This window comes from Hippopotamus amphibius, chromosome 2 (genome assembly GCF_030028045.1).
Source record: "Hippopotamus amphibius kiboko isolate mHipAmp2 chromosome 2, mHipAmp2.hap2, whole genome shotgun sequence".
Taxonomy (NCBI): domain Eukaryota; kingdom Metazoa; phylum Chordata; class Mammalia; order Artiodactyla; family Hippopotamidae; genus Hippopotamus; species Hippopotamus amphibius.
Window position 1 is genome coordinate 622,516 of NC_080187.1, and position 13,087 is coordinate 635,602.

At 56.6% G+C, this 13,087-nt stretch overlaps 1 protein-coding gene across 6 annotated transcripts in view; it reads left to right on the forward strand.

Moving 5' to 3' along the window:
- EXD3 (exonuclease 3'-5' domain containing 3) overlaps positions 1-13,087 on the forward strand; it is a 76,579-nt gene that overhangs the window by 30,815 nt on the left and 32,677 nt on the right. For 5 of the 6 annotated variants that reach the window (XM_057721112.1, XM_057721109.1, XM_057721111.1 and 2 more), the window contains exons 6-8: positions 1,671-1,724; positions 2,729-2,868; positions 9,297-9,394. In XM_057721112.1, coding sequence (XP_057577095.1) covers positions 1,671-1,724; positions 2,729-2,868; positions 9,297-9,394 — 292 coding nt within the window. The remainder of the gene's footprint in view (positions 1-1,670; positions 1,725-2,728; positions 2,869-9,296; positions 9,395-13,087) is intronic. The other variant, XM_057721110.1, reaches the window with a different exon arrangement.

Genomic DNA, 13,087 nt, shown 5'->3' on the forward strand with positions numbered 1-13,087 from the left:
TCCTCGGACGACAGAGGCTGGCGGCCCAGCAGGGTGCTGGCGCCCCGGGGGCCCACCGCGCCGCCCCTCCCCTCGCCTTCCCTCTCCCGCGTCCCTGCCAGGGCCTGATCTGGAGGATGGGAGGGCCCTGGGCCCCCATCTTCCCGCCCACCACCCCTTCTCCAGCCGTGGCGTGGGCTGACCAAGCCCAGGTCCGGATGTTGGCCCTGCAGGAGCTTGGAAGCCAGGCAAGGGTCCAGCAGGTGCAGGACACTGCAGGCGGGGTGCTGGCCACCCCAGGTTCTGCACGTGGTGTGGGAGGCCCCCAGCGTGTGCACTCTGGCTTTACTGGGTGAGGGTCCAGGGCTACCTCAGCGTCTCGGGGTCTCCTGCCCAGAAGAGGTCAGAGCCACCCTGTGAGGCTGGAGTGGTGCCCGGGGAAGGTCCCCACGTGGTGGTACCTGCCCCCCCCCCTCCCCGCCCACAGCCTGGGCCCCTCCCCCAAGCCCGGCACCCTCTCCTCAAACCCTGGCTCCTCCCCTGGCCCCGCCCACAGCCCCTCCCCCGGGCCTACAACCCCTCCCCCAAGCCCTGCACCACGCCCCCTCCCCTGGCCCTGGGCCCCCCGGGGCCTGGCCAAGGCTGAGCTCCTGGACCCCGGCCAGGCCGCGGGGCGCCGGGTCAGCGCCGCGCAGGGAGAGGCCCCCAGCCCCGCGCCCCCGCCCCGCGATCCGGCCTCCGCTGGAGCAGCCTTTCCCAGGCCGCTATTTTGGGCCTTTCTGTGAGCTGGGGGGCGGGGCCGGGCTGCCTGGCCAGTTATTTTTGCTCCTAATGGGAGCACGATGTATGGAAATTATTAATAGCAGAGCAGCCTGCTACGTGCGGGCGCTCAGGGCAGCCTCGGCTTCCTCTGCTGGGTCGGGGGAGGGTCCTGCGCCCCGCACAGGGCCGGCAGCCCAGCGCGCCCACTGCCCCACCCGAGGGGCTGCCCAGGCGGCGGGTGGGTTCAGAGCCTCTTGCCCTGTGGATCCTGGGGCAGCTCTCTGCATGTGGCCAGCGCACAGACCACCGCCGGCCTGGCTGCCCTGCACCTGCGGCCAGCCGGCTCCATCCCACAGACTCCTAGTCGCTTCGGCGTACACGCGGTGTGGCTTGTGGAACGTGTTCAGAGGCCCGAAGGAGCCCCGCGTGTCAGGGCCACAGTCCCTCAGGCCTCCTGGGTGCACAGAAGCCCAGTGGTTCTCGCCGTGGGTACCGTGAATGGCAGGAGGGGGTGCTCGCGGGAGGAGGGGCAGCACGCGCCGGTCCACTGTGTCCAGGCTTCACGGGGGGGTGATGGGGCTCCCGCCCCGCCCTCTGCACCCCCCACCGCCTCAGCAGCAAGCCCTAACCTGGGCCACCTGGCCCAGCACACACTAGGGGCCCCATCCCAGCCTGGGGGGTTCAGGGTTCCTCCCACCCGTGCCGAACCTGGCCCAGCACGGGGGCTTGTGGGTTGGAACATTTCCTGATTCCCGGCCCCTTGGCCTGGGGCCACGTGTCTGGAACCAAACAGGCCCCGTGGCTGTGCCTGCAGTGACTGTGAGGTGGGGGGGGGGGCGTGCAGAAGGGTGGGGGGCCCCCTCCCCCCTCCCCCATGGCACTGCCTGTCCCCCAGCCCCAGTGTAACCCAGTCCCTCTGTGTCTCACAGGCCATCGTGCTGGGCACGAAGCTGCAGTTGCAGGCAGACCTCGATGTGGAGCAGGTGAGGCCTTCCTTACGCAGACTGTGCAGGTTCCCGCACAGAGGACTTCCAGGCCTCCAGAAACATGGCTCAGGGAGGGTCCCCACCACTGAGCCCTGAGCTTTGCTCCCCACAGGGTGGGCCCAGGGTGCTGGAGGGCAGGGGTCACGTGTGACCACCTGATCTCGTGAGGAGGAGCAGGGAGGGGCCCGTGAGTGCCCGTGAGCGGTCTGTGGGCGTTGGCGTGATGTGCTTAGAGAGTGGCCGACCGCCGGGAGCCCGGCACGCTGCCTCCTTGCTCCGGGGTGGCCACACGTGTCCTTAGGGATGGGGGTCCCGTGAGAACCAGCCATCTGGAGCGCTGGCTTGGCACCTGGGCCTCCGTTCAGTCTGGGCTCCAGGCAGCCTGACCTGTGTGACCGCGCTGGGCAGGGGAAGTCAGGTACGGAGTCTTCTGCAGGGGCTACTGGGAGGGGGCCTTGTCGAGACTTGGTTCTTTCAAGGGGGATGGCGGGTATGTCCCAAGGCCCGACGCACCTGCCAGGGGCTCCCTCGGGGCCTCCCGCAGGGCTCGGGCAGCTTGGGGGTCTTGTGAGCGTGCGCTAGGCCACGCGCTGATGCCATCTTGCCCACGGCAGGCATTTCTGGGCCACAGCTAGTGGTTGGTCTCCATCCTGCCTCCAGCCCCACGTGGTGGAGACAAGGGAATGCTGGGGCCCCTCCAGGACCCCCCTTGCCTCTTGGAGCCCTTATCCTTCGTGATGGAGATGGGGAGCAGCGGGGCCTGTGTGGGCGTGTGTGCGTTGCAGGGGCCACGCGTGGGGTGCAGGCTGTGAGCCGGGCGTGGGGCTTCATGAGGTCCTCAGGCACTCGGCTGGGCCCCTGAGCTCCCCGGGGGAGGCACGTCGTGCGGACCGGCCTGCAGGCCCCTTGGTTCTGACGCTCTGACTGCCTGCACGGGCTTGGAGGTGAGGCTGGGGTCTTGCCGTGGTGGAGCCGCGGCCTGAGGGCGTGTCTCCCCGCAGATGTGCGTCCCCCTGCTCCTCCAGGACAAGGCGGACCTCGTGGAGCGCTACGTGCATGGCTTCCCCGACCTCCAGCGCAGGCTGCTGGCCCTCATGGACGCCTGGTGCCAGCCCGGCTTTGACGTCAGGGTCGTCGCCAGGTGAGCCCCAGCGGGGCCCAGGGTGGGGGCAGGGGCTCGGCAGGGTCAGCAGGCGCGCGGGGACGTCAGCACACGCCCCACACGCCATCACCCGGGGGAGCCCCGGCCGGCTCGGCCAGGGTCCTGCTGCTGGAGCCAAGAGCCTCGGCCCGGCAGCCTCCGGGTGAGAGAGCGAACGGCTCTGAGGTGAACGAAAGTGATTCTCCACGGGGACTCCTTCCTCGCGCAGTCCTGGCAGTCGTACCTCTTATCCGCTCTCTGGCTCCTTCGTTCATTCCTTCGTCTCATAAATCTTTGTGGAGCGCCTGCCGTGATCTCTGTCCCCGCGGTTACAGAGGAAAGGCAGCATGCCAGCAGGGAGCCCACGTGTGCGCACGCGTGTGCGTGAGGCACGGGAGTGTCGCCTGAGCGTGGGCGTCTGCGAGGAGAAAGGCTTCCTCCCGCCTCCTGGGCGGGGCTGAGGGGACGCTCCCTGGAGCTGCCAAGGCTCCTTGGGCACCTGTGCGTCTGCAGGCGGCAGCGCTGGGCCCCCGTGCCTGCACCGTGCGGCCCAGATCGTCTCACGTGAGAGTCAGGCACCCCGGACCCTCCCTCCCCTGGAGCTGTGGGTGTCCCTTGCTTTCTGGGTGTGTTTCCTCATCCCTCAGATGGAACTAATTCTGTCTCGAAGGGCTGTTGTGACCGCACATCCTGTGAAGTGGAGAAAGCACCAGGTCAGGTACACGGCGTGTTGCCACCATGGCTTCTATTTTGTATTAGAAGGAGAGAGAAACATACATGGAGCAAATGCGAGGGCGTGGGGGGGGGAGGGGGAGAGGGAGACACGTGGGTGGGAAGTGGGAGGGTCCTGTGCGTTAGATTTATCTGTGGATGTGTAATGATTTTTAAAAACATCCTCGTTTTGTGCCCTGAAAAGGCTGAGAAGTGATGACATCCGTAGCTCTGAGCACACCTGGGCAGCCAGATCCTGGTCTCTAGGCACCGTTCTCCACCAAAAGGAACGGGGCTCCCGAGGGAGCGGACTGGGAGAGAAAACAGTAAAAGAGCATGATACCTCGGATTTTTTAAAGTGCCTGAGTGTGGAGCAGTGCTCGGAGGCAGGGAGGAAACCCTCTACGGTGCATGCCAGCTAGCGGGCGGAAAGGAAGGACAGAATTAGAAATCGCCGTTGGGTGACTTCCAGCAAAACAGCTGATTTTGGCACAGATCGTAAAGAGATGCTAAGAAAGAAAGAGATAAATATAAATGACCTATATCACGAATGCAAAGGAGAACATCACTACAGACCTCACAGACATTAAAATGGTAGTAAATGTTGTTTACAACTTGATGCAAATGTATTTAACAATTTAGATGTAATAGACCAAATTCTTGCAAGACACAGTTTACAAAACTGAAAAAATAGAAAATGTGAATAGTCCTATATCTATTAAATAAATTGAATCTGTCATCTAAAACTTTACCACAAAGAAACCTTTAGACTCACATGGCTTCACTAGTGAATTCCTTCCAACAGTTGAGGAGGAGATCGTACCAATCTTACACAATTCTTTCAGAGAATATAAAAAGAAAGAGCACATCCCAACTTGTTTTATTCAGCTAGTTTAAGCCTTGATATCAAAACTCAAAAAGGACATTAGGAGAAAGGAAAATTAAAGTCAGTGTATTTCATGAACATAGATGCAAAAATACTAAAAATATAAGCAATCAAATCAACTGACACATTAAAGAGTTAATGTGAAGAAAATAAGACAAGCTCAAAATGCAGGAAAATATTAGCAAAGACAGTCTGATAAAGCAGCGGTCCCCAACCTTTTTGGCACCAGGGACCAGTTTCGTGGGAGATGGTTTTTCCACGGCCGTCCTAGGGGCCGTTGGGGAGGTTCCGGTGGTTATGCGGGCGATGGGGGGGCTCCAGGTGAGGCTTCACATGCTCACCCGCTGCTCACCTCCTGCTGTGCGGCCTGGTGCCTACGATCCTCGGCCCAGGCGTTGGGGACCCCTGTGGTAAAGGACTGTTATCCAAAATGTAGAAAGTTCTCTTGAAACTCAGCAGTAAAAAAAACAAACAACCTGATTTTAAAAATGGACCAAAGATCGAGACACCTCACCAGAGAAGACACACAGATGACAAACAAGCACGTGAAAAGATGCTCTATGTCATATGTCATCAGGGAAATGCAAATTAAAACAATGAAATACCGGACTTCCTAGGTGGCTCAGTGGTTGGGAATCCTCCTGCCAATGCGGGGGACACGGGTTCGAGCCCTGCTCCAGGAAGATCCCACATGCCGTGGAGCAACTAAGCCTGTGCGCCACAACTATTGAGCCTGTGCTTTAGAGCCCATGAACCACAACTATTGAGCCCATGTGCTGCAACTATTGAAACCCACGCGCCTAGGGCCCGTGCTCCGCAACAAAAGAGGCCACCGCAGTAGGCAGCCCGCGCACCACCGTGAAGAGCAGCCCCCGCTCACCGCAATGAGAGAAAGCCCGTGTGCAGCAGCGAAGACCCAGGACAGCCAGTAAATTAAATAAACAAACAAAACACACTAACAGTGCGATACCATGACACCCTATTAGAATGGCTGGGATCCAGAGCACTGGCAACACCAGTCGCTGGTGAGGCTGTGGAGCAGCAAGAACTCTCGTCACTGCTGGTGGGAATGCAAAGCAGTGCGGCCACTTTGAAGGACGGTTTGGTGGTTTCTTACAAAACTAAACGTATTCTTGCTCTGTGACCAAGCCATCACACTCCTTGGTATGTACCCGAAGGCGCTGAAAACCTCTGTCCACACAAAAACCAGCACCTGAGTGTTTATAGCAACCCTGTTCATAGTTGCCAAGACTTGGAACCAAGATGTCCTCCGGCAGGTGATGGATAAATAGACTGGTCCCTCCAGACGACGGAATATGACCCAGCACCTGGAAGACACGAGCCGTCGAGCCAGGAGAAGACCTGGAGGAAGCTCAGGTGCAAGTTACTAAGTGAGAGAAGCCCATCTGAAAAGGCTACTACTATGTGCACAGTATGACTCCAGCTCTGTGACACTCAGGAAGAGGCAGAACTGTGCCGTCCGTATAAAGAGCGGGCCGGGGGAGGGAGGATGATCAGGAGAGCACAGGGGCTTTAGGGCAGTGAAGCCACTCTGTATCTCACTGTCATGCTGGGTACGCATGCATATGTCAGAATTTGTCGAATGTGCAACACCAAGAGTGACCCCAGGGTAACCCACGGACTGTGAGTGGGGCTGACGTGTCCGGGCGGGTCAGGCCTTCTGGCGGGGGTGCTGAGAGTGTCTGTGGTGAGTCACCACGTGGGGAACCTCCGTGCTCTGCTCCGCTTTGCTGTGAACCCAAAACTGCCCTTAAAAAATATAAAATCTATCTTTTCAAAAGTTAATGTACACCATGATCAAATGGAATTTGTTTAAGGAACGTGAGGTTGATAAAACATTTAAAAATCCGTCGTTCACCCCAGCGACAGGTTAGATAACAAAACTATATAAGCATTTCAACATATATAAAAATTATAAAATTCAAACTTTATTTATGATTTAAAAAAAAACTCTCAGGAAACTACACATGAAAGGAAGCGTCCATCACCTGATAAAGGGTATTACCGAAAATGAAAACCACAGCACGCGTGATTTTTCTGTAAGTTTTATGGAGGTGTGATTACCGCGTGTTTGGAGTGTGTGGTTCTGCACCTTTCGGTGCGTGTCTGTGTCCGTGAAACCATCACCACAGTGGAGGGACTGAGCGCAGTGACGTCCCCGGGGACGGCGGACCTGCTGCGTGCGACTCGGATTCCTTCGCGCGCTGCGGGACGTCGTGTGGGCGCAGCTGCGGCCCGCGGGCTCTGGCGCCCGCACTGTTATTCCGCAGTTCGTCCGCGTCCTTTCACTTTCGCTGGTGTTGCCGCGAGCGGATGCGCCGCGCTGTGCGTATCCATCGGCTCGTCCACGGGTGTTTAGGCGTTTGCGGGTTTTGTCTGTGACCCACGCAGCTGCTGTGAACGTTTGTGCCCAAGGCTTCGCGTGGACGTGTGCCTTCCTTCCTCTTGGCGAACACCCTGGGCTGTGACGCCTGGGTCGTATGGTTCGTGCGTGTTCATTTTTTGAGGAACCATCACGCTGTTTTCCAGGGGGGTTGCTCGTTTCCCCCCAGCAGCAGGTGAGAACGGCTGGCCCCGCATCCTCACCGGCCCGCGGCGTGGTCCACCTTCCGCGTCGACGGTTCTGATGGGCGGCACGCAGCGGTGTCTTCTTGTGCTTTTGACTGGCCTTCCCCGATGGTGAATGACGTGAAGCACAGTTTCATGTGCCTGTTTGCCTTCTGCGTATCTTCTCTGCTGAATTAGCTGCTCCATCTTTTACACATTTTTAAATTAGGTTGACCGTTTTCATTACTGAGTTTTGAGAGATTTAGAAATATAATCTGAATTAAAGGCCCTTATCGGACGTGTTGTTTGCAGACATTTCACCCTGTGGTGTGTCTTCTCATTCTTCTAAATGATCTTAGAAACATCAAACATTCTTAATTTGTTGAAGTCCAGTTTATCGATTCAAAAAAAATTTTGCATCACGCTCTTAGTATCACAGGTAAGAAGTCTTTGCCTAACTCAAGGGCACAAATATTTTCTCCTATAGTAACTTCCGGAAGTTTTATAATTTTAGGTTTTACGTTTCAATCTGTGCTCCATTTTTAGGTAATTTTCATATGGGGTGCTAGGTGTGGATTGAAGTTTTTTTGGTTTTGGGGGTTTTTGTAACAGCTGGGTGTCTGTTTCAGCAGCATTTGTTGTAAAAGACTGTCGTTCCCCAGAGTTGCCTCTGGGCCTCTGTCAGGTGTCCAGGTGCAAGTGGGTCTCTGTCCTGCTTCACTGCTCTGTTCGTGACACCTGTTTTGACTGCTGTGGCCTTATAGTAAGTCCTGAGTCGGACAGGTTAACCCTCCAGTGCTGTTCTTCTGTGTCAAGTTGCTTTTATTATTCTGGACCCTTTGCATTTGTATGTGAATTTTAGAATCAGTGTGTCAGTTTCTACACCCAAAACGCCCCTTGAGCAGAGAAACACAGCGAGGGCTCCAAGACCTCTGGCCAGCCTATCTGGAGCTCAGAGAAAGCAGAAAAGCACTTAAAAAGAAACACAAAAGCTGTAAATAAGACCTGTGGAGGGGACTTCCCTGGTGGTGCAGTGGTTAAGAATCCATCTGCCAATGCAGGGGACACGGGTTTGAGCCCTGGGCCGGGAAGATCCCACTTGCCTCGGAGCACCTAAGCCCATGCACCACAACTACTGAGACCATGTGCCACAACTACTGAAGCTAGTGCGCCTAGAGCCCGTACTCTGCAACAAGAGAAGCTACTGCAGTGAGAAGCCAGTGCACAGCAATGAAGAGTAGCCCCCGCTTGCCGCAACTAGAGAAAGCCTGCACACAGCTGTACACAGGGCACCTTCAGACTATAGAACAGACTAGTCAGTTATGAACGTGATGGTAGTGGCAGAATGAAAATCTCAGTAAAAGGTTTGGAGGATAAACTTGAAGATATCTTCCCAATGCCGTACAAAACAAACAAGAAGGAAAACCAGAGAGGAAAGCTTTTTTTAAAAAATGGCAGGTTCTGTCCAGAACCCCCAGCATCCAGATAATGGGAATTCCAGAAAGTAAGGAGGGAAAACATGGAGAAATTCACTCCAGACCCAGTCCTGGGCGGATGGAGAGAGACCCACACTGAGGACCAGGACCCTAAACCTTCAGAGAGAGCGGGAATCGCACGCGGTTCCGGGAGCAGCGCCTGCGCAGCACGAGGGAGAAGTGTTTCAACCCGGCCAGACCCCCAGTCCAGCCTGAGGCGGAGGGCACCCTCTCCAGGCCCATTCCTTGCCCCGGGGAGCACCTGCAGAGGCGCTCTGCCCTGGCCTGGAGGCAGGAGACGGGCAGGGCGGCCGGAGCTGCGATGGGCAGGGCCTGGGCGCGGGGTGAGGTGGGCTCCGTCCTCAAGACAGGAGGCCAAGGAAGCAATCAGACCCGCACGGACCAACCCACCGAGGAGAGGAGACTGCGGCTTAGCCGCCAACTGTATTTGCGTGGTCGGGATGTCATGAAAGCAGCTCTGGGACCGGGGATGCTGTCGTTTGGGGAGGGGAGCCTTCCGTGGTGAGACATCTGTACAAAATTCCTGAAACGGAATCCTCCAGAGGCCACAGTACAAGGTGGTTCTTGGAAATGGGGGGCACATCTGGACCATCTCAAAACTGTCGTGCAGGCGGCTGGAGGGGTGGTGATGTACTGCCTTTCTCTGAGCCTTGTAGGGAGACTTGGCTTTGGAACGGTGCACGTGTGTGACACCGATGAACATTAAAATCTTGCAATGTATTAACTGAGAGGAAGCAGTGCTGGCACGAGCCATGTCTCTCTTGCAGACAGTACCCACGGGCGACCTTGAGGCTAGAGAGGCTGAGCCCCAGAGCCCTCGGTCGGCACGTCCTGCGGCTGCTGGAGAAGCACAGCCTGGACCCTGGTGAGTGGGGCCCCGTGCCCCGCACGGGGGCAGGAGCCGGGCTCCTGCTGCCAGGGGCGCAGGCCCCCCAGGGTCAGACTCCCGCGTCCCATCCTCTCTCCTCCCCACTTCCCCTCGGCAGCCCCTCCTGGGTGGGGGGTCTGTGAGCCGCTCTGCCCACCTGGGGTGCCCCTGGGGGTCTGGGCCCTGCGGGTGAGGACCACCGATACCACGCCCGCACTGCGCTCCCTGCCCCCTCCCCCACGGTGATCACAGGCACTCCTCAGAGGGCTGGTCGTACTGACGGTGTTGTAGCTTCAGGCTGAGACTGTGGAAATCTGCTTACCTCCTGGTCTGCGAGCTTGCGGAGCAGGAACCGACGTGCAGTGTAGCAGATACTCCTACAGAGTATCCCCTGTAGCAGATACTCTTCATCCCCTGGGATGGTGCTGTGCTTTCCCTCTGGTCTGTTCACGTGGTGGACCAGGCTGACTGACTGTGTAGCGGCAGACGCCTCTCGGACCCCGGCCGTGGCCCCGTCTGCCGGGTTGCGTTGCTGCCTAGGTGCACTGCCAGGTCTGCTCTGCCAGTGGGAGCTGGGCTCAGACTTCGCCTTCCTGAAACGTCTGTTTCTAGCTGTGTGCACGAGGTGAAGCTGGCTTCTGGAAACGCGGTGGGTGACGGCCCGTCCTGTCTTTTCACTGAGGGTGTTTGAGACTGGAATTCTTTCTTCCTGAGCGGCTTGCTGGAGGTGTCTGTGAGCCTGGATTGCCTTTCCTTATGGAAACGTGATTGTTGACGTGTCAGCTGTGGGGTGTTTCCCAAGGAGTTTGGGTGTTTCACTTGCGGTTCCAGACGTGCTGTCGTAAGGTGCCCTTCAACGCTCCTGTCTTGCGGCTGAGGACGGTACTGCAGCGCCTCTGTCCGTCCATCTGCTGCTGGGCACTGAGGTTGCTTCCGTGTCCTGGCTGCGGTGCACACAACTCCGAGAGAGTTGATCTCCTAGCCTTTGAGGAAGTACCCAGCCGTGGAATTGCTGGATCGTACAGGAGCTCCGTGGTTAATTTTTTGAGGGCCCTCCCAGCATTTTCCATAGTGGCTGCAGTGGTTTACATCCCCGCCAACAGTGCACAAGGGCTCCCTTCTCTCCCCAGCCTCGCCAGCATGTCATTTGTCGGGTTTTGGTGACGGCCGTTGTGACCGGGGTGCGGTGATGCTGCGCGGTGCGGTTGTGACTTGCGTTTCCCTGATTGGTGGTGTTGAGCAGCTTTGCGTGGGCTTGTTGGCCATCTGCGTGTGTTCTTTGGGAGAACGTCTCTTCAGTTCCCCTGTTTTTTATTCAGATCATTTGGGGTTCTTGCTGCTAAGTGCTGTGCATTCCTTACGTATTTTGGATGTTAGCCCCTTATCCAGACATAATTTGCAAATGTTTCCTCCGAAGTTCGCTCCGAAAGCTGCCCTTTCGCTTTGTTGGTTGCTGGCTTGCTGTGCAGAAGGTTTTGTTTGATGTGGCACACACGTCGATTTTTGCCTTTGTCGTGCTGCTTTTGGTTTTTTTGATTCTGTTTGCCGTATGCGCTGCTCAGGCCACTAAACTAAACCTCAAACCTTCTTTCTTCTGGAATCTATTCCCCAAGTTTCAATATGCATTATTTTTTTATTGTCCAGCTCAAGACATTTTAAATTTCTATTATAATTTTTTTCTTTTACCCGTGGGCTAACTAGAAGTGTGTTTCTAATTTCCAGGCTAGGACATTTTTGGTTTTCTTCCTGGTGTGGTCTGTTCACCTTGCTGTGATCAGAGACCACGCTTGGTATGCTGTCAGTCCTTTGGGGAGAAATCTAATGTCTCACCTGTGAAAGCAATCTCTCTTTTTCTCTGGGTGCTTTTAGGATCCCCTGGTCTTTGGTGTTCTGCGGTTTCACTGCAAAGAAACTGTGGATTTCTTTTCATTTTTCTTGCTTGGGGTTTACTGGGCTTTTGAATCTGCGGGTTGGTGTCTTCCATCTGCTCTGGAAATCTTCGGGTAGTGCCCCCTTCCCCGCCCTCCCTCTGCTCTCTTCCTGGGACTCTGAATGTGTATGGAGTCCACGCTATCTTCAGCGTGTTTTACCTTTTCTAAATGTCATCCTTTTTCTTCTGTGTCATCGCATCCTGGGAATTTCTTCTGCTCTCTTTTTTACTTCCCTAGTTCTCTCTTCATCTGTTTCCAACAAACTATGAAATCCATCCACTATTTCCATTTCGAGTGTTGTGGGTTCAGCCCTAGAATTTATGGTTCGGTTCCCTTTCAGATCCGCCATTCTCCTCTGTGTGGCGTCCTGTTGTCTGAAGACATTTCTGACTTTGTCTTTCCTGTCCCTGAGTCCCCTGCTCCGGGCTGTGTTATGGTCTCTAAGCTGCAGCACTGTCTCTGGCCCTCATCATCTGGTTTGTCTGCCTCGCTCACTTGGAGGCTCCCTTTGCACCTGCCCTTGAGAAATCACCTGAGGAAGGCACCTACCTGCGGGAAGGAGGGCAGTGCTGGGCTTTTGCAAAGACAGAGGCATCACAAGAGGCTTTGATTCCGCCCCTCTCGTGGCACCAGGTGGAGGGATGGGCCAAGCAGGGGGGGTGGGGCCGCCCAGGCTGGCAGTGCAGGTGCGTCAGGGCCCCGGGAGCCAGGTGTGCAGGCCATGCTGGTGTTGGGGGTGCTGCCCCCGAGGCAGGGGAGCCCGCCTGAGAGGCCCAGCTGGGCGTGGGCCCTGCGGCGCCAGGGAAGCAGGTGCAGGGAGGAGCCAGCCGCTCTCAGGCTGCTGATGAAAACCCAGAGGGTGAGTTTTAGACTCAGACGCTCTGAGGGGGACGTCCCTGGTGGTCCAGTGGCTAAGACTCAGCGCTCCCGATGCAGGGGGCCTGGGCTCTATCCCTGATCAAGGAACTAGATCCCCCGTGCATGCCACAACTAAGAGTTCTCATGCCACAACTAAGAGTTCTCATGCCACAACTAAGAGTTCTCATGCCACAACGAAGACCCGGTACAGCCAAACAAATAAATGAATAAATATTTTAAAAATAGCAGGAGAAGGGCTTCCTAAGTAGCACAGTGCTTAAGAATCCGCCTGCCAAGGCAGGGGACACGGGTTCGAGCCCTGCTCCAGGAAGATCCCACATGCCACCAGAGCAACGAAGCCCGTGCGCCACAACTATTGAGCCTGTGCTCTAGAGCCCGTGAGCCACAACTCTTGAGCCCATGTGCTGCAACGACTGAAGCCCACACACCTAGAGCCTGTGTTCCACAACAAGAGAAGCCACGGCAATGAGGAGCCCGTGCACCACAACAAAGAGTAGCCCCCACTCACTGCAACTAAAAGAAAGCTCGCGCACAGCAAAAAAGACCCAACACAGCCAATAAAATAAGTAAATAAATAAATAAATTTATAAAAAAAAAAAGAGAGAGAAGGAGAAGGAGCTCTGAGGAAGGTCCCGGCGACACAGACCCCTGGGGGTGCTGGACGCTGAGGCGCCAGGGAAATTGGATTGCGGGGTCGCTGCCCTGCAGCTGGGAACCTGGCCCTGTGCTGAATCCAAGGGAGTGGGCCGAAGGGACCCCCAGCCCAGGTACAGGGGTCTGTGGGCTCCCCGGCACACCCACCCTGGGCACCCAGTCAGGGAGCCCTGGGGTGTCACCAGGTGGGAACATGGGGCGGGGACACGCAGGCCAGGCTGCAGGG